Genomic DNA, 18,229 nt, shown 5'->3' on the forward strand with positions numbered 1-18,229 from the left:
CTCCAGTCAGCTGCTCTGACTGCAACCTGGTGCTGTTGGGCCAGATGTGCCCAGTGTGTACGGTGTGGTGCACGAGTTAGTAAAGAACTTGAGAAACTGCAGGAGACACTGCAGTCTTAAGGCATTAAAGCATAAAATAAATCAGTCCTGAGTATTTCTAAGGGAGGTTTTAGTACATACTTCTGTCTGGTCATAATTGGAGACCGATGGTTTATGTATCCCAGGCACTTGCAAAGACTGAATATTGGCTTGCTCAAATAGTGAAACAGACTTTAGTCTTGGTCCAGAAGTATTCAGAGTTTTAGGTCTTTATTTATGGAAGGTCATTCTTAGCTGAAACTGGCCATAAAGGATTTATGCTTGTTATTAAAGGGGGCTGGTAAACATCTTGTCACAAGATTAAAGAGCATTGTTTTCAACCACACTGTCTAGACCATTTGACAAAAATGCAGAGGAGAAAAGATCGCAGCCTAGCTTATGTACATGTCAATCTTACAAAATAAACAAAAACAAACTAAAATATCTGTCTAGTTTCAGGCAAAATGTGAATTGCAGTTACCAGAGCTATGCTCAAGAATGAGGTTCAACAGAAAAAAAAGTAGATGTATTAACAGTGGCTGGGGCATCATGTTCTCAGATACTCAAAACAACTCCTTTGTCTTTATGTACATGATGATGTTCTGTACAGTTTTTACAGGAAAATAGTTTTAAAAGCATAAATGCCGGTCATTTAAGGATTGAAAAATCAAGAAGAATGTTGTATACTCTTGCAAATTAATAGTAATAGAAGGGACCTGCTGAGAGTTGTCCCATGCACCAAAAATGCTGTGAAAGATTCTGTATTTTTCCTGGGGAAGTTTTAGAAAACTTTTGGTTTGCTTGCTTACCTTACTTTTGTTGGGGAAAAAATCCCTGAACCATACTGAAGCATTCTTCCAAGAATATTACTCTTTCTTGCCTCGGGCAACCTTCCTAGACCTTTCTAGAAAACACTACAGCTAAACAGGTGACCACGAACATCAAACTTGATCTCACTAAAGGTAATATATCTGAGATACAGATTTGCCTTACAACAGATGCAGTTCATTGGGCCAACATTTAAGATGTTTGGGTTTCAGTATGTACCTCCTAGATTCTACTGTTTCTCATGTAATGGGATGATTAATACGTTTTCAAAGCAATAAAGTGGAGTCAGATATTAGTCCATGGCTAGTGTTGTTACATTTCAGAATGGATCCAGTGGTGTCTGGGTTTTCCACTGATAAATTTTTTCCTAAAAGAAATTTGCTGTTAGAAACCAGTATCAGAGTGACCACAGACCTGTAAAGACAGTATCCTCTATAAGAGGTAAAGTTAGATAAAGTAAAACAAAAACTTTAAATTATGTGGTCTGTCTGGCAGGGTACTCTGAGACCATCTGCTACAGCATCACAGTGGCATGCTGCTTACTGTTCTTGGGAAGCAGCGATAGAGTCAGCAGTATTGTCATCCCAAAGGAGCGCATGCTTCAGACAGGTGGGTGACAACCCCATACAGGAGGGAAGGAAGGGATGCTGTATTGGCTCTTTTTTCCATGGATATCTCACAGGGGTGGTAACTGTACCATGTTGAGGCAACTGGCCCCCACAAGACAGCAGCACAACAGGAACTGTTACACTTTCTGCTTCCTAAAAACAGCAGTGTGAGATGCAGATCAACACAACACAACATCTCAGAGACTCTACATTCCCAGTATATTTCAGTTAGCACTACTGGTGTTTTTACAATTACATATTATGTTAATTTTCACTGTTAAATCTTGCTTGTGTTATGTTTGGCTAGGAAAGGAAAATAAGTGTGGGACTGTGCTTTTGAGCCTCTGGCCTGAGCCATCTGGAGCAGGTTATTGTGTCATTCATGTTATGAGATGGCAATTACAATTCAGACACTGAATGAAGCAGACCTCAGTTGATAATATAAGGTAGACCATCTTTGAAAAAGGAGAGGGAACCCTCCCCAAACACTAAGAGTTTGCAATTGAGATTCTTTCCTGGGAGGTGGAGGAAACAAGACCTATTGCTTTTCAGGCAGAATTATGGTTTGAGACCAAGTTTCCCCTGTGCTTAGTGCTATTCATGTGGCAGTAGGATGAGACGTGTGTATTTTCAATTGCTGCCTGTCATGTCTTGTATCAGTGTGTCAGAATATCAAAACCTTGCTTATTTGGCAGTCTCCAAGAATACTTAGATCAATTTCCACAGTCAGGCAAAAGCCCAACTTGCGAATCTCACGGAATTTGGGTGCTATGAAAATGCAATTGTTCCTGCAAACACCCAGCAGTTGTGCTCTAAGTGTTTTACCAGTTCTGCTGGTAGAAAATTTGGTTCCAGAAGGTTTGGTAGGAGCAGAATGGATGTTTTAAGCAGCTAAAGCTTGGACATACAGGGCCTTAAAATGTTGGTTATTGGCAAATTCCTTTAGTGAATTCAGGTCTGTATGGTAGTGTAAAAGATGTCTAAGACTTGTCACTTAGAATGACTTTGGGCTCCCACACCTACCACCATACAGATCTGTGTGATTTGACTCTGTCCCTGCAGTTTGGCAATGTCCTTGAGAATGTTCAGAGAGGGTGATCTTTAAAAAATGACAGGAACATCTAAGAAGGGTGTTTGAGAGATGTAGCTTTGAGGAAGTGTAAGTATATCAGAATTAAGAAGGAAGATAAAGTGTTGTAAAAGTTAGTAGATGAAGACTTGTTTTTGTGAGGTAGATTTTTTGTTCCAGAGCACCGAGTGTAATGAACTTTTAAATAAGAGTTCCCTGACCTATATACAGCTTTTATCTTAGCATTCAGAAGCCATTAGATTATGTTCTCCAGTGCTGAGGGTCCCTGTTAACCCAGCGTTGTGCATTACCTGGCACAATTCATATGTTCCATTGGCTTATCCAAGGAGGGTAGAGTTAAGGTTACATGACATAGTTTATGTGCCCCTTGTGATTACGTATTACAAAATTTTCAAAATCCAATTCTGAAACATAATTAGAGATATAGTTTCAACCCTAGCTATGCACAAAGCAAACTTTTAAGAACATACTCAGTGACTTAACAGAGCCCCATTTTATATTGGGGACTGTTCTGCACCTCTTCATGAAGACAAAGAAAATGTCAGGATAACCTAAGTAAAATAGTGGATTTTATAACATGGAGCAGTAGTTGAGATCATTGAAGTGAGAATGCTGCTTGATCTGAAGTTTAGCCACCATCTTAAGCATAAATGGTGAACGTTTCAACAAATTGTGTTGAAAGATATATTTAATTGCTCACGTTTCTATAGGGTGAACAAAAGGGGTTTTATGTACCACAAACATCTTCCCATATGCCAATTTTCATATCAGAGAGTTGTGAGAAGGGTGTGGATGCATCTCATTATTTTGTGGCTGATCGTAGTTACAGAAAGGTACTACAGAAATTCCACTTAGCCATAACATCAAATCCTTTTATTTAGGAAAAAAAAAAGTCACCACACCGTAAACTAGCCCAAGTTGTGGTTTGGTACACTTTCTATACGCTGGTTTTTATCCACTCCAGCTGTCAGATGGAGACAGGAAAAATCAAAACATTTGTACAGTATTCCTTCTTAAGGGAGCCCCTTAGGTCAGGTCTGGATTCACCTCCTGTCTCCAGCGCTGAAGCACCTCTGCCAGTTGGCTGATTAACCAGAACTCTTTAGTCTGAGGCAGACTATTGGGAGCAGACTCGTGCTGTGCTCATACGGTGGTTCCGGCACACATGCAATGATTTTGCTATGTGATGGTGAGAAAATTTCAATGGATCAGCAAGTGAAGTATCAACAAGTATATGAAGCAAGCTTTTCATCCACACAAATGGATGCTCAGAGCATCTGCTTTGCTGTCGAGCTGTTTCTCATAGTTTCAGCAGATCTTCACACACCTAACATACAGTAAGCGCTGCTACTTTTAGGCTTCTTAGCTCTCCAGATCATTGAGCGTATTGAGAAACACTGGACTTATGGAGTAATGAGAACAGTCACTCTTAACCTTTTGCCACAATGAAAATTTGCCCAGTCTTTGCGTTCTATCTCTTGCTTGTTTTCTGACCGATGACAAAACTTTCCTCTCACAACATGCCCAGTGACCTTCTTCAGAAGTCCCTTGCGTGAATGTTTGTTAAGCTTTTGGAAAGTCTGTTTAAAACAAGTTAATTGGTTCTTCTTGATCTGCAAATGATTGACACTGTTTGAATAATTCTAGGAGAGTGTTTAATTTTCCATGCAATGCAAGTGAGGAAAGCAAGTCACTGAGAGACAACCTGACAGAAATGGCACTGAGCATCTGGTGCTGTCATTTTTTAAAAGTAATTTGGACAATTACAGCCAGTTAGTAAGGTACAGAGCTCTTGTCCTTCCTGTTGGCACTGATAGGACTTGTGGGTGCTCAGAAACCCTGAAGCAGCTCAGTCTTTGTAACTCAAGCTGGGTATCCATGCTTAGAGGCCAGTTTTATGAATATCTGTTATAACTCCGTTTCTCTGTTTCCCAATCTGTTACGGAGAAATGTATGATAGATTTTTATCTTGTCAGACATTTTGTGTTTCTTAGGAATAACGGGTTTCCTCAAACGGAAGGCTCAACAGAAATTCAAAGTTGCCTTTTAATGTCTAAGTATTTTTCAGTGTTTGTCTTTGGATCTAGCATAATCTTTGCAGCATCTGATTGCTTACCTCTCACATCTCATAGATGTTCTGCTTGACCTACTAAAGCTCTGCCTCTGGCAAAGTTGCAAAACACCTGAAAAAGTACTTTATTTCCTTCCTTTTCAATCATAACTGGAGATCTGCAAGATATATCTTTCCCAAGAAATATTTCATTTCACAAGGCGCTCCCTTAAGCATGGGGTCAGTTTAAAAAGGGCCAGTGTTTGTAGACAAGCCATGTGTTTTCCTTTGAACGTTTAATTTGTTTATTCCTGTTTTGAGACAATCCCCAAGCAATATAGTTCCTGTAGCTGCCATCATCATGAATTCAAGTTATTCACCTCCCAGAGGGTCAGACCTTTCATCAGTATGCTATTGGCACGAAGCAGCGAGTGTTGCATATTCATCGTCCCAGACACCAGCTAGAGGGCCTCCAAAAAGCCTGACTCTTTTTTTTGTTCTCAGAGCAAGGAAAACAATCCCTTCCCTTCTCCAGTCCCTTGATAAGGGTTTCTGTCCAATAACGGTGCTCTCTGCTCTGAGGCACATTTAACTGTGAAGTTTGCAGCAGGAGAGGCTTTCCTTCAAGCTGTTAGTGTTTTATCCTGGCAGGCTCCTCGAGGTTGTTGTGAGGAGTCTAGCCAGTTGGTGAGCTTTGTAATCTAAACCAGCTGTCCCAGGCTGAGGCCCCCATTTGCATTGTTTAACATACTTAGAAAATGAAGTGTTCATTTTTAACATTCCTCCTCCAATTGGTTTAATGCTGAATTACAGAAGAGAACTAAGCAAAACCAGGTGCTTTCTCTGTATTCTCTCCAGTGTCTGAGGAGGTACAGACGGCTCCCGATCTTCTCCGTTACTTGCTCTTTCATTCTTTGGACTATAAATGACTGAGGAACTGAAGTGCTAGCAGAGGGTAATGTTTGGAAAAACTTTCTAGTTATTCATCAGCACAGACTCTGGTTTTTTTCCACCTTTCCCCGACGGTTTTGGACATGCAAGGATTAAAAAGGTAAGTGGTATGCATGAAACTTCTTTACTTACTGAAGGGAAACCTACTTGTGGAAAATATCTGTGGCAGGGATTCAGTACGCTAATCCACTTGCTAAAGCCATTTGCAAAGAGACGGGATCTCAATGGTCAGAGGTGGGGAAAGACAATCTGTCTGTTATTAAAGCTGTGCTGTCTCTTAACAAGTTCCTACTTGATCTGTGCTTTTACTCCGCACTTTAGGAACCCCGGCATTCGCGGCAGTGCTGAATTGCGACAGCAAACAATCCCACTGGCTACAGTGACTGATTTGAAGCTAATTAGTTACTATTGCAGAAGTTAATTACTAGTTTAAAATATTTTGCCTGCTGGGCAAGCTACTGTGATTGGCTGCTGTTGATAGATTGTGCTGCATGTCATTAATAATTCTTGAGGAGATTTGAGATCTGAAGTAATGAGCAAATTGAGATGGTGTTTGCAGGCAGAACACGTATGAGGCAGTAAGGTCACCCCCCCACCAAGAGGAAAGAATATATAATTTTGTAACAATGGAAACTAAAGACTGTCTAGAAACGTATGAGTTTTGTCTGACCGGTTTTATAGGGGATTTTGTTAGCGTGCACAGCTCTGCAATAATGTAGAGCGTAAGCCCAGTTGCTAGACACGTTAATGTTCAGCTATAACCTGGTGTATTTCCTTCTAGTGCTGTTCTTGCTGTATGCAAAGTGAGTATGCAGTCTTTATACCAGTGCATGCTTTAAAATCTCTTCAAAAAGATTTGGGGAATCACTAAATGAAGTGCAAGCCTAAATGGATAACATTGTACTTTGAATGCTTTACATCCGATTTTGAGGAAAAGTCTGTGCAGAATTTGCCTTTCCTTGTCACTCAAAAGCTGCCAACAAGCACGATCTGTCTCTGCAGCACTATGAACAACCATTTTAGGGTTTATGTTTACTTTTCAGAGCTTGTGCCCATCTCCTGATTTAAAACAAATTTGTTCAAATGTGTCGGACACTGTTTGTGTCTGGTTTTGTCTGATGCCTTTGTAGGTCTTGTTCAGCAGCTCAGTTTGCATTGGAAATGAGACAGCTCTAAGGTTAGAAGCTTGCTTGGGTAGCAGAACTAAGGGTACCTAAAATAACCCTTGCTTCTTGTACTGGTTTTGTGGAAATGTATTGTATACAATCGCCATTCAGAACTAGAATCCAAGTTAAGCAAGATGTGGGTCTAATTGTATCAAGAAGTTTTATATAAGGCAGCGACAAAACACTGAAATCTGTAGTGCATAGAAAAAATGTTTTCTTACTGTCCTTTCCTGTTTTTCTGTCTGTTAGTAAACACTTGGAGCTTAGTTGACCAGAATTTTTATCCTCCAGATAAGAAGTTCCAAAAATAGCCATAGAGTTCTGTTAGTGAGGGATCCTCTTCTTTCAGTTGCAGTGAAGAGCCCCAGTAGGTCCCACTAGATGCTAAGATGATATAACTGGGGAAGGCTCCACTGAAGATAGCAGCTTCTAGTAGCTGATGTCCTGGCACAGTGTGTCTACTTGCAGAGCAATGTGTTACTCAAGATTGAGTAAAGGGACAGAATCTGGCCCTAAGAAAATGGATTAATCTCAAATACGGTCTCCTGGGGATGAAATGCGGTTTAGCGGTTAGAGCAACTGGCTTGGATTCAGGACCTGCTGCACGACATGTCTGCAGCCCTGCCCATGCGTTGCATTGTGAGCTTAGGCAGGGCCTGTGCTCTGGTTTACCCATCTGTAAAATGTGCATAATGTGCAAGAAAAACTTTTATGTTCTCAAAAGAAAGGTGTCAGTGATGGGGCGAAACTACTTTGTTGAATATTGCACACTTGTTTATTAAACAGCTGCTGCATGGGGTATCATAAAAAATAGATTAGTTAATAGACATGTACAGTCTGATCCTGATCCCAGTGGTATAAAACCATAGTAGAATTAGTGACTTTGAGATCTGAATCTGACCCAGTTATATTACTGCTTCTCCAGAGGCCAAATTCATGTTGGCAAAACTCTGTGGAATACACTGAAGTGTCACTAGAAATTAATTTGTCCATGTGTATTTATTTCTATATAATGAGCCTGGATATCAGAAGGTTTTCAGCCTATTTTCTATGCACATTACAGGATACTGACTGCTTTCACACTGGCCATCTGCCTTTCAAGCCCTGGAAAAGCACAGGTGAGAGGTGCACGCAGAGATCTATGTACTGTTTTGTACTGAAGTGCTATATGGCATGAGACATAACTAGCTAGCAGGTGAATAGGAAGTTCTGTGGTTTGGGGTTTACATGAAAAGGAAGTTGTGTGGTCTAAGGGTTTAGAGGGGAGAACTTGGAGCCAGCAGTATTGAACATGGACTGAGCTTATTGACTCATCCTTGCCAGCTCAGCAAAATATCTCTGTAGAAACCTGGACCTCACTGAAAACGTGATTCTGCCTCTGAACTGTACAATTCTGGAAAAGGAAATAAGAAAAGCCATCCCACAAGAGCAGGGACAGCTCGGTTCTGTGATGGGGAACATCCATGCTTGGAAAACTTATTCATATAAATAGGCACTTCCTGTGTATAGCAGGGTCTTGTCTTAAGATTGTTTAATTTTGGACTGTGATCCTAAATGACTATATCCTAGTTTTCATTTTAATTTATGCCTGAAATAATTTTTGTTCAAGAGGCAGGGCTTTTGAGGGTGGATGGAAGTAAAGCAGTCCAGTTCTTGAAACAGCAGAAGCATTAGTTCTTCGTGTTCTTGGGCTCTATGCAGCCTTTAAATTAGGAAAAACAGTTCCCAAAGGCATATTAAGTTTGGATTCCTAGTTGATAATCCAGATATACTCAATGTCCAGAGCTGTGTTTCTAAATACCTTTGCCAAAAGTCTCTGAAATGTAGTTGTTTTTTTTCTATTGCATTGAAAATTTCCTCCTCATGGCTTGCTTATTGATATTTTTGTGAACATTGGATCTGTATGGGAAATGCTTTTCATGCCCCTGGAGAATTTTTGAGATGTCTTTAAGGGTTTGATTTTATAATTTAAAAAATATTGTTTCCATTGCAATTTTTATAAAAACATCTTTTACCATAAATTGATTTTTGAAGTCTAAGCAAAAAGCAACTTGAAACCAAAATGATAGCAACAAATTCTTCCTGAAGATATTGAAACTGGTCGTTTTGACAATATTGGAATCTTTTCTGGAATAAAGTTCTAGAAAATTGTTGAAACCAGTTCTATGGTAGTTTCAGTGCTTCTGAATCATTGTTTACTGTCTAAAAGAAAATAATTTTGTTTAAAACTATCTTAACTTTTCCTGCTAACCTAGATGTAGCATATACACCACAGCACAGAAAAAAGAACAAAAGGTAGAGTATGCACATTCTTTAAAACATGAGACTGATTACACATTCTCCCATCAGAATATCTCAACTGTCCACAACATGATACCACAACATCTTGGAATGCCAAAATAAACAAAGGCAGAATTCCTTCATACTTTTTTAACACTTCTAGCAGTGATTTTGTCTATTCATATGTGCAAGTGGCAGGTGCAGTCCACACAGTGCCATGTGTTTCACTTCGTGTCCCCTCCCTAGCTCCTGCAACGGCCCACTTCCACTGACTTATCCCTCTAACCCCTTGTCTTCCATCTACAACTTACTGCTTTTCCAAACATGAACCAAGTACTTTACCCTTCCACTGATTTCCTCCACAAAGTCCAAAAAAGTGTATTTATCAACAACAAAAAAAGGGAGAATCTCAAACACACGCCATCTCTCTGCCCTCTGGTTACTTCAGTGATTCTTGTTTTCTGGATATCTTTTGCTTACGTTCCTTAGTATAACCTATTTACTGGCAGGATCCCGTGCTTGTGTCAACTGCTTGGCCTGTTGCTAAATAGCTGGAGGCTCAGTCAAAAACTAGGGAGGGCAGGGGATTGTTTTAATGGGCTTTGACACAATCACCAGGACTCTCACTGATTTAGAAATGCTGAAGGTCACTGATGAGGTGCTGAAGACTCAAGGTTGCAGCCCTGATAAAGACTAGCACAACAGGATAGGAAGGAAAACAAGGCCTCCAGTAACCTTGCATGCCTAGAATGTGTATCATCTAAAGATTTATCCTCTAATCAAAAGGTTTGGTATAAACGAAAAGCCTTACTTTTATTAAGATTGTTATGTTTTAACCGTGGCTTCGGTTCAGTCAGATGGCTGACGTTTTGAGACATATGTACCAAATGGTCTATCTGTGGTCTTAAAGACTGTTAGAGAGGTTAGCTAGTATGTTTTAACTGAACACCCCTGTTTTGGCAAAAATAAGACCCCAAAACAGAACACGAATGTAACTTCTGTGTTAACAACGGGCACGGAGCGCATCACAGGTTATGTGTTGGTTACCCTCCGGGGAGAGGAACAGCCTGACTGTCACCTCCAGAGGGAACTCTCTTCTGAGTTAGGGGCTGGCACATGTGCTGAGGCCTCAGGTTCATGCCTTGCTGGCTGTCCTTTGGGGAAAGGACTTTATTTTCATGTACTGTATAGTGCTGAACAATTGTACTGAGAATAATAATCCAGATGAGCATTTGACTCTGCAACCCTCTCATTTCACAGTCACTGAGTGTCTTTTGTTTTCTCATTTTAGCAACAATGCACTAATGGCTTTGACCTGGACCGTGCCTCTGGGCAATGCTTAGGTAGGACTTTAATGAAATCAATACATTTAAATTGGGGTTCAGAAATCCTGACTTTATTGAGTTAACATTGTGCTGCTGTTAGTATGTTTTAGTTGAAAAGTTCTTGCTGTGTGACAATTATGTGTGTTTGTGTATACATATATAAAAAAATATAGAGGTGTATATACAAATATATGTGTGTCTTTACATAGCACAAGTATATACCAATCTTTGACATGGTTCAGATACTAATTGGCTGTCAGTGCTTCTCAAACAGCAATGATGCATTTTGATGGGAGCTCAGTCTAGTTGCCAAATGACAACTCCTTCTTTTTCAAACTCAGTATTTACTGCCTTTGTTGGCAGCCTCCTCCTGGAGGCTCAGATAACCTCTACCACTGCTCAGCCTTGAAACTCCAAGTAAATTGTTGAGGCAATATAGGGAAGCATGCACTTTGCCCTATAGGATCTTTTTATCAATGGCATTCAGTCTCCAGATCAGCATCTTCTGCATGAGTTAAAGTCACTCAATAAAGGAAAAACCAGCAACAGATTGCTTGCCCTGTCATAGAAACCTACAGCTTCTGTGCCCCAAGAACCACGTAAATGCTCAGTTTGGCTAAACCATTTGTATCTTTCTAAATTAAATTCAGCAATAATCTCAATCAGAGCAAGAAAGAGGCCTGAACTGCATCCCCAGATCTGAACATCTCTAACTTTTTCTGTGGGAGGGAGCTCAGGAGTTCCAAATTGAGATCCAAGTTTCACAGCTGGGCAAACCAAACCACCAGTGTTTGAAATCCTGATCTGCATGTTGTGGTTTGGACAGACCCTCTAGCAGGAAGAGGCAGTAGCATGCCGTAGCCATGTGTAAATCAGTATTTAAACTGAACATTTATGGAACAACAAAGCAGGCTTTCCCCTCTCCTTCTATCCTCTAATAGTGAAGTAAAACAAGTAGAACACAAGACATGTTGAATATATGGGATGTTTCCTGTTTTAGTATGATTGAACTTCAAAGTGAGGCTCTATAAGGAAGGATTAGCTTTTCCTTTCAAAGAGAGTATTGAATTTTTTAGCAAAGTCTTGAGAAAAATCTGTTAACTATTTTTTGGATAGACCCCATTAAGAAGCAATCACTCATTTAACTTTTGCAATTTCCTTCCAGATATTGATGAATGTCAGACTATTCCTGAGGCTTGCAGAGGAGATATGGTGTGTGTCAACCAGAATGGTGGCTATTTATGCGTACCCCGAACAAACCCAGTGTATCGCTCACCATATCTGAACCCTTATTCAAATATTTATCCACCGCCCCCAGCACCAGGCCCTGTTCCTAACTACCCTACTGTTACAAGACCTCTGATCTGTCGATTCGGTTACCAGTTGGATGAAAACAATCAGTGTGCTGGTAAGTAGTAGAAATCTTTATTCTATATTTTTATTTATATCAAAGCTTGTCTGACATTGCGGAAACAATTGTCCTACAATTGTCCTTTAGTAATTGAATCACTCAAGCCCAGTATTTTGAAGTTCAACTACATTTTTTTTAAAGGATGTGAGCTGTATGTTTCATATAGTCATTATTCAATGCAAGCTAAGATATGATTTAGTCCTATTATTTAATCAGGAAACTCACTTTTATGAGAGAAGTAATGTTTTTGACATAAACAACCATCTGATGGCAGGTGATTTGTGAGTGCATCAAAGGCATGCCTTTTGTGCTTATGATTCTGTCCTTGAGAAAGAAGATGACCCTCCATTTGAAGAGTTTTATGGGGAATGAGGAAACCCTGATTCAGTTCTTGGCCATATCTGACTTCGTTCAGATTTCTGGACCTTGGTCTTCCTCCTGTAAATGGTATATATAAGGGTTGTTTCCTCCCATGCTTTGCATTCTTCACTTAGACTATAAGCCCTTTGGAGCACATACATTTCTTATCTAGAGGGTGGTACACAACTATTAGCACTACCATTGCTTTAATGACTATAGACTTCAGTTGAGACTGGAACTCCCTTGTTCGAGGCACTGCACAAACAACACATGGGGAAAGAATCACTGCCCCAGCAGTGTTGACATTGGCTTAGCACCTTGATATTCCTCAATCTCCAATACAGAAAACAAATAACCCTATGGAAAATGTCTTGTATTAGTGGTTTTTACTTTTGCATCTTTTGCTAGATTCTGATTCCACTTACTCTATTTCATACTGTGTTTAACTTACATATAAGCTGCTCCTGTGTTACTCAAATTTAAGGGAGATTCAGATTATATCTCTTTGGTTTGCTTGCTTTTAATAATGTCATATTATAAAGAAATGGAGAGAAAATTTGTGAACTAAATGGAAGTAAATTCCACTGGCCAAAATATTTATTTTGATGCCAAACTTGGAATCAAGAGATCAGGATCAAACTCATCACTGATGGCTGCTCAGGCTAAATGCTGGAGATGTAGCCCCCAGGTCTACCACAGAGTTAATCTATAACCACAACCACTACTTATTTCTGTGTCTCAGCTGCCCTAATAAAATAGTGAATTTTTTTTTGGTTATTACATGTAGCTAATTGTCTCAAAGTTTTTATCAAAATCTTTTTTGAAATAGGACTAGTCTTTGACAAGAAAAAAAGCCCTAGGTGATATGAGCCTTCAATAGAGAATTTTGCCTGTCTCAGTCTAAGGAACTTCATGTAACTCAGAACATTTCCTTTCTGAATGCTGCTGCAGAACAACACAAGAACTAAAAATTACTTGTCTTTTGGGCTGATTCTGCCCTATTGTCTGAAATTCCTGGCAGGACTTGGTTTCAGATGATGTACTTTGTTTGCTTCCCTAGTGAGGAGACCATGATGCTTCACAGGAGCTGTGAGAGTCTCGATTTGAATTCAGCTACTTTGGGACACATTTCTCTGTATTTGAATCATTGCACTCATTATGTTCCAAGGTGGGGAAAATGTATTTTCTAACCAGTGCTAGTAGTAATACCTACTGGAAAATTTAAAAAACCTGTTTTTTTAATGAGGAGTTTTGAAATCCTGGGAAAACTGATGAGTTTGCTGTAAAAATAAGCAGGTATACAATCCAGTCCTTTGAAAATTGCAACTAGTCCTTCTCATCTTAGCAAACTGATCCGCCTCAGTTATTTTATCTACTGATTTGTAGATTTCCAGGAGCATTTTCCTTTTGCTAACTTTGATGTAGCTGAATCAGGAAATGGGGCAGTTAGTGGAAAAGAAGTATGGAAATCAAAGTGGAAATGAAAGCCCTGTATTTTACTGTCTGGCCTGCTGCATGCAAACCATAGGTGGATTTTGGAAACTCTTACAGTGGACCTTCCAGCCTGCAAAGGGCATATAAGTTCCTATCCATGCTGGCAGAAATGCGAGGACTAATGCTTTCTTCAGTCAGGGCTGTTCACTTCTGTCACTTTAACTTTCAAATATGGGAATTTAATTGTGAGGAAAAGTTTGGTGAATAGAATCATTAACAAGAATAGATGGGAAAGGACAGACTGCCATTTGAGTACCACAGTTAGCTGGGAGCAGTTTTTGAAAGTCTACATCAGGTTTGAATTCGGGCAGATGATGGATCATATTTGCGTTAAAGGAAGGAAAACAAACCGTAAAGAGAACAAGACCTGTCAGAATAAAGGGGTTTCTGCTGGGGTTAGATTTCATTTTGCATTTAGTGAAATCTTCTGGAGGCATTCCCTGTCTTGTTGCAGTAATTATTTTTGTATCTGTGTGCCCTAGGATGGAAAGTGTGGACACCAAGGGAAGTGGTACAAGTACATGTCTCACTGCAGTGGTGGTAGGAAGGCCTGATGCCCTGTTTCCAGGACTTCTGGTGCAGTTAACAGGGTGATGCACAGTTTCATACTTGAAAGCCTTGGAGACAAGACACCAGGGAACCTTGACAGGGTCCTCAGGACCAACCAAAATTTTACCTAGATCATTCAAGAAAGTCTGAATCACATGAATCATGGCTCCATCCTATTATAAGCTAATTATAAGCATTGCTCATGTTAATAGTATTTCAGTTGCTCTGTGCTTCCCTGCTTGTCAGCATTCAGCATGCTTTTAGGATATGAAGCACTTCAAGGGTTAATTTTTTGGTGGAATGGTTGAAAAGAGTAAACTGGAAGTTATTTTGCCCAGTAGCTGAGCCACTATATAACTTATAGGTTTGTTATGTTGGTCTTCTGGCATCGCCTTCCAGCACCTTCTTTCTGAACAAAATTAGTCACAGGTATTTCCATCAGAGATGATGAGACTTTGTGCTACTGACTTCAGGGGAACCAGAGCTATTCTAACGCCAATGTTTCTAAGAAATCTCCAGTTTTTAACACAGTACACATTTTTGTCTGGTCAGATACGAGGTTACAGGTCTGGGCCACATGTTCTATTGCTAGGCCAACAAAAAACTTTACTTTCTCTTTGAATTCCTGTCAAAACAGCTTATTAAACACAGGAACCTTCCCTGGGAGATTTGCAGCCTCAGCTTTGAAGCGCTGAGCTTGTCCAAGAGACTTCCAAAGTGAAACAGCATAAAAATTTGATCTGAAAGCTGTATGAGACTTAACAAGCGCTTTTTTTTCTTTCTTATCCCTGCTTTGCTAGAGCTGACAGAAACACAGGAAGGCTGCGAGAGCGTCGCCCTGTCCCGGCCTGGCACCTGGCCTGCCTGCCAAGGCTCCACGTTCCCTGCCTCTCAGAGGAATGTGCACCCCCAGTGGTTCAAATAACATTCCCCCTCCTGGGGCTGATATAATCTAACACAGCAAAAAAAAAAAGAAATATAAGCCATTCTTCTCCCTTTCAAGCTTTTTTGGACTCATCCTTTCTGGCCTGGATTGTCATAGACAGGGGTTAGGTGTCCATGTTCCTTCCCCATCCTGTTCACTGCTCAGTCTTAACAAGCCTCTTTTATCTCCAGATCTCATCCTTTGTGAAAACAAAACCTTTCCTGGCACAAGTGCCTCTCAAAGACACCTGTCAGTGACAACTTTGCCCACTCCAGTGTCCTCTGTGTGGCGCAGAAGTAGCTGTAGCCATTTGTGGCAAAAGGCAGAGAAGTATTTTAATGATAATTACTGTTTAAATCTTCTGTGGGTTTGATTCCTGATACATGGTATTTTTACCCCTGGAATTGCTGAATGCTTTCTATCTTGTATGTATAAATGTACTGTGTTTTCAACAGCACAAAGTCTGTGTAAATTCATTCCAAAGCAGGTTGGGAATGATTTATAACCACAATTAACACTGGAATAAAAGACGACATACAGGAAACAGCAAAGAACATTTAGACCGAGAGCACTGCTTGAACTGTTTGTCTTCTAACACTACTTCTCTATAAATACAGAATGGTTAGTCATAATAATGACTTTTTGTCCAAGGAACTTGGTCTGGTAACTGTTGGCAAGATTAAACTGGAGTGAGGGCCCATGTTCTTGCATTATACATTTGTAAGCTGAGAGCTCTTTCCAATTTCCTTTCACTCCACCTTGCTGTTTCCTGATTTACAATGATCTTTAAAACATGCTTCAAACACAGATCCTTCTGGGCATTGTGGAAAGAACTGTAATGGGTGTGCTCTTATTTTTACTTTCTCTCCCATTAATGCACATGCACAATGTGAGGAGATGTTGGGGTGGGGACGCATCTAAGAGGATTGAGTGGAGGGACTGGAGAAAGCAGACCGCAAAGAAAGAGAACTAGATGTTAGGAAAGGTATAAGCATAAGGCAAGATGAGGATGACCTAGATATAGAAAGAAGGGAGAAAGCCAGAGGAGTTAATTGAAGAGAAAAAAAAAAGACATAATCTTTATTTTTAAAAGGAAGAAGCATGAAAACAGAGGGAAATGGAAAGATACTCTTTCCAAGCATAAGAGAAAATTGTTCTTCAGTTTTCTGAAGAGTAGTCATTGCTTCAGCCTGCAATTGTACTGACCTGCCCTATGTGCAACCTCATTAAGAACAGTCTATGCCTAGATGAGTTTTCAACCAAAATAAAGGAAGCAGATGTGCATGTCTGGGGAGAGGGGAGGGATATGAAGATACAGGGAACTGAAAGGAGGTGCCCAGGACTTGTGGCAGGCCCTTGGCTGTGCTGGGGATAGAGCTCAGAATTCCTTATCCAATGGCTTAGCCACTAAGCCAGGCTGCCTCCTAATAGTGACTTTTCTAGTGACCTCTCTGGGCATACAGAAACAGGAGGAAGAAAAGGAGTGAAAAGCAGCAACGAGATTATGCCTTGGAAGAGGCTGTGTAAAGGAAAAACAAATGGAATCCACTCCTGCCATTGCCTTTTTTAACCCTATTTGGTTCAGCTCTGTGTCTTTCCCTTTTCCTCTTGGTCTGTGGGAGAATCTCTTTTGCTATTCCAGAGGGCCAGTTCCTGAAGGCTATGCAGAGCTTCTGCAAGAGGTTTAGGGCAGCCTTCTGAAAGAGTATGTAATTGGTGACAACTCCTGGTTAAATTAAGAGCCATAATGTGTAGCCTTTATTCATAAGATGGTTTTCCTGTGAGGTTTTGTATGGGAAAATAGAAATTTGGACCTTATGCTGGCATAGCAACAGAAAAGTTGCCCCTGAAACATCTCAAGAAGAAGCTATAGTTGGTGACTAAGGCTTGGGTTGGAGGATTTTGCATTCAGTTCCTTACATAGATAAACGTGCTGGGTATTTTGGGGCTTCAGGTCACTCTGTGTAAGTGGAAATAATAATTCATTTTAAAGGTTGTAGCTAGGATAAATTCACAAGTAGATGATAGGTGCTGAGATAACTCCCTGACAAGTATCATGTAAAAATATGTTAACAGGAGAAAAAAGGTCCAGTTTAATAATCCTACAACAGTGAATCTCAAAGTGATACATGTGGAACTTATGTATCCCTGCTGCACTAAACTGGTTGGAAATCACTGGGCAATTTTGTCTATGCTTCTGCATAGATCAGAGGAGAGGGGAAGTCCCAGAACTTTATTAGTATCCCCCTTTTTCTTCAGGAATTCCTGTGCTACAGAAGCTTTCAGTGGTTATTTGATCCTGGAGTTTTTCAGTGACCACCTAATTATGCTGTGCTCATTTCATGTTTTAGCACAATTCAAGATGGTTGACCCTTGATTATCTAATATAATGAGACTAGACAAGCCAGGTAAAATAAAGATATGGAAAATACAAACTATGTACATTAAGACAGAGGACGATATGCCAGGGGACTAATGGAAGAAGGATCATTGACATCATAGAGTACAAACATACTTAACACAGCCCTGTCCCATTGGATAAACCCACATTGGACAGCTCCAGACAAATACAGTTCTTCTGGGTCCAGCCTCAGTGTTTATGATCTGATGGCCTGATCTATTCACAACCCCAACAATCTTCATAAAGGTAATCATGAGCTGACCATAAAATATTCATGGGTAAAAAGGTACATCTGAAAACACTCAGAGCTCCTTCTTCCCTCAAGAAACTGTTGCACCAGCACAGAGCATGGGCCAGGGATGAGGAAAGGCAAGATTCAGCTAGTCCCTACAGCAGGGTCCATCAGTAAGGTCGTTCCTACAGAAATTTGACCATCAATAAATGTATCCTCCCCCAGCAGAATTTACCAAGAAGAATGAGAGTGGAAATACTGCTTTTCACTGAAGTGAATCCATTTGTGGTGGAGGAGTTGGCTTGATAGAAAAGGTTGCTGTACATATCTGTCTGTAGCAGGGTAAACTGAACCTTCTGTGGCTTGGATTATTCCTTCTTTCATTCCTTGCTAAGTGCAGTGTGGGAGGAGTATGGTCTGGTGGTTAAAGCACAGGCAAGTGGAACGTTTATTTGTGAAGCTTCTACTACTCACAAAGAAA

At 40.3% G+C, this 18,229-nt stretch overlaps 1 protein-coding gene across 2 annotated transcripts in view; it reads left to right on the forward strand.

Moving 5' to 3' along the window:
* The first annotated feature begins 5,258 nt into the window (after positions 1 to 5,258).
* The window catches only part of FBLN5 (fibulin 5), a 45,872-nt gene continuing 32,901 nt past the window's right edge, over positions 5,259 to 18,229 (forward strand). Inside the window, exons 1-5 of one of the 2 annotated variants that reach the window (XM_009705733.1) lie at positions 5,269 to 5,341; positions 5,513 to 5,705; positions 7,835 to 7,889; positions 10,343 to 10,394; positions 11,542 to 11,784. In XM_009705733.1, the coding sequence (XP_009704035.1) occupies positions 5,689 to 5,705; positions 7,835 to 7,889; positions 10,343 to 10,394; positions 11,542 to 11,784 (367 nt within the window). In that variant the 5' untranslated portion in view covers positions 5,269 to 5,341; positions 5,513 to 5,688. Of the gene's footprint in view, positions 5,706 to 7,834; positions 7,890 to 10,342; positions 10,395 to 11,541; positions 11,785 to 18,229 lie in introns of both variants that reach the window. The other variant, XM_009705732.1, reaches the window with a different exon arrangement.

The sequence above is a fragment of the Cariama cristata genome, unplaced genomic scaffold (genome assembly GCF_000690535.1).
Source record: "Cariama cristata isolate BGI_N322 unplaced genomic scaffold, ASM69053v1 scaffold17758, whole genome shotgun sequence".
Classification (NCBI taxonomy): Eukaryota; Metazoa; Chordata; class Aves; order Cariamiformes; family Cariamidae; genus Cariama; species Cariama cristata.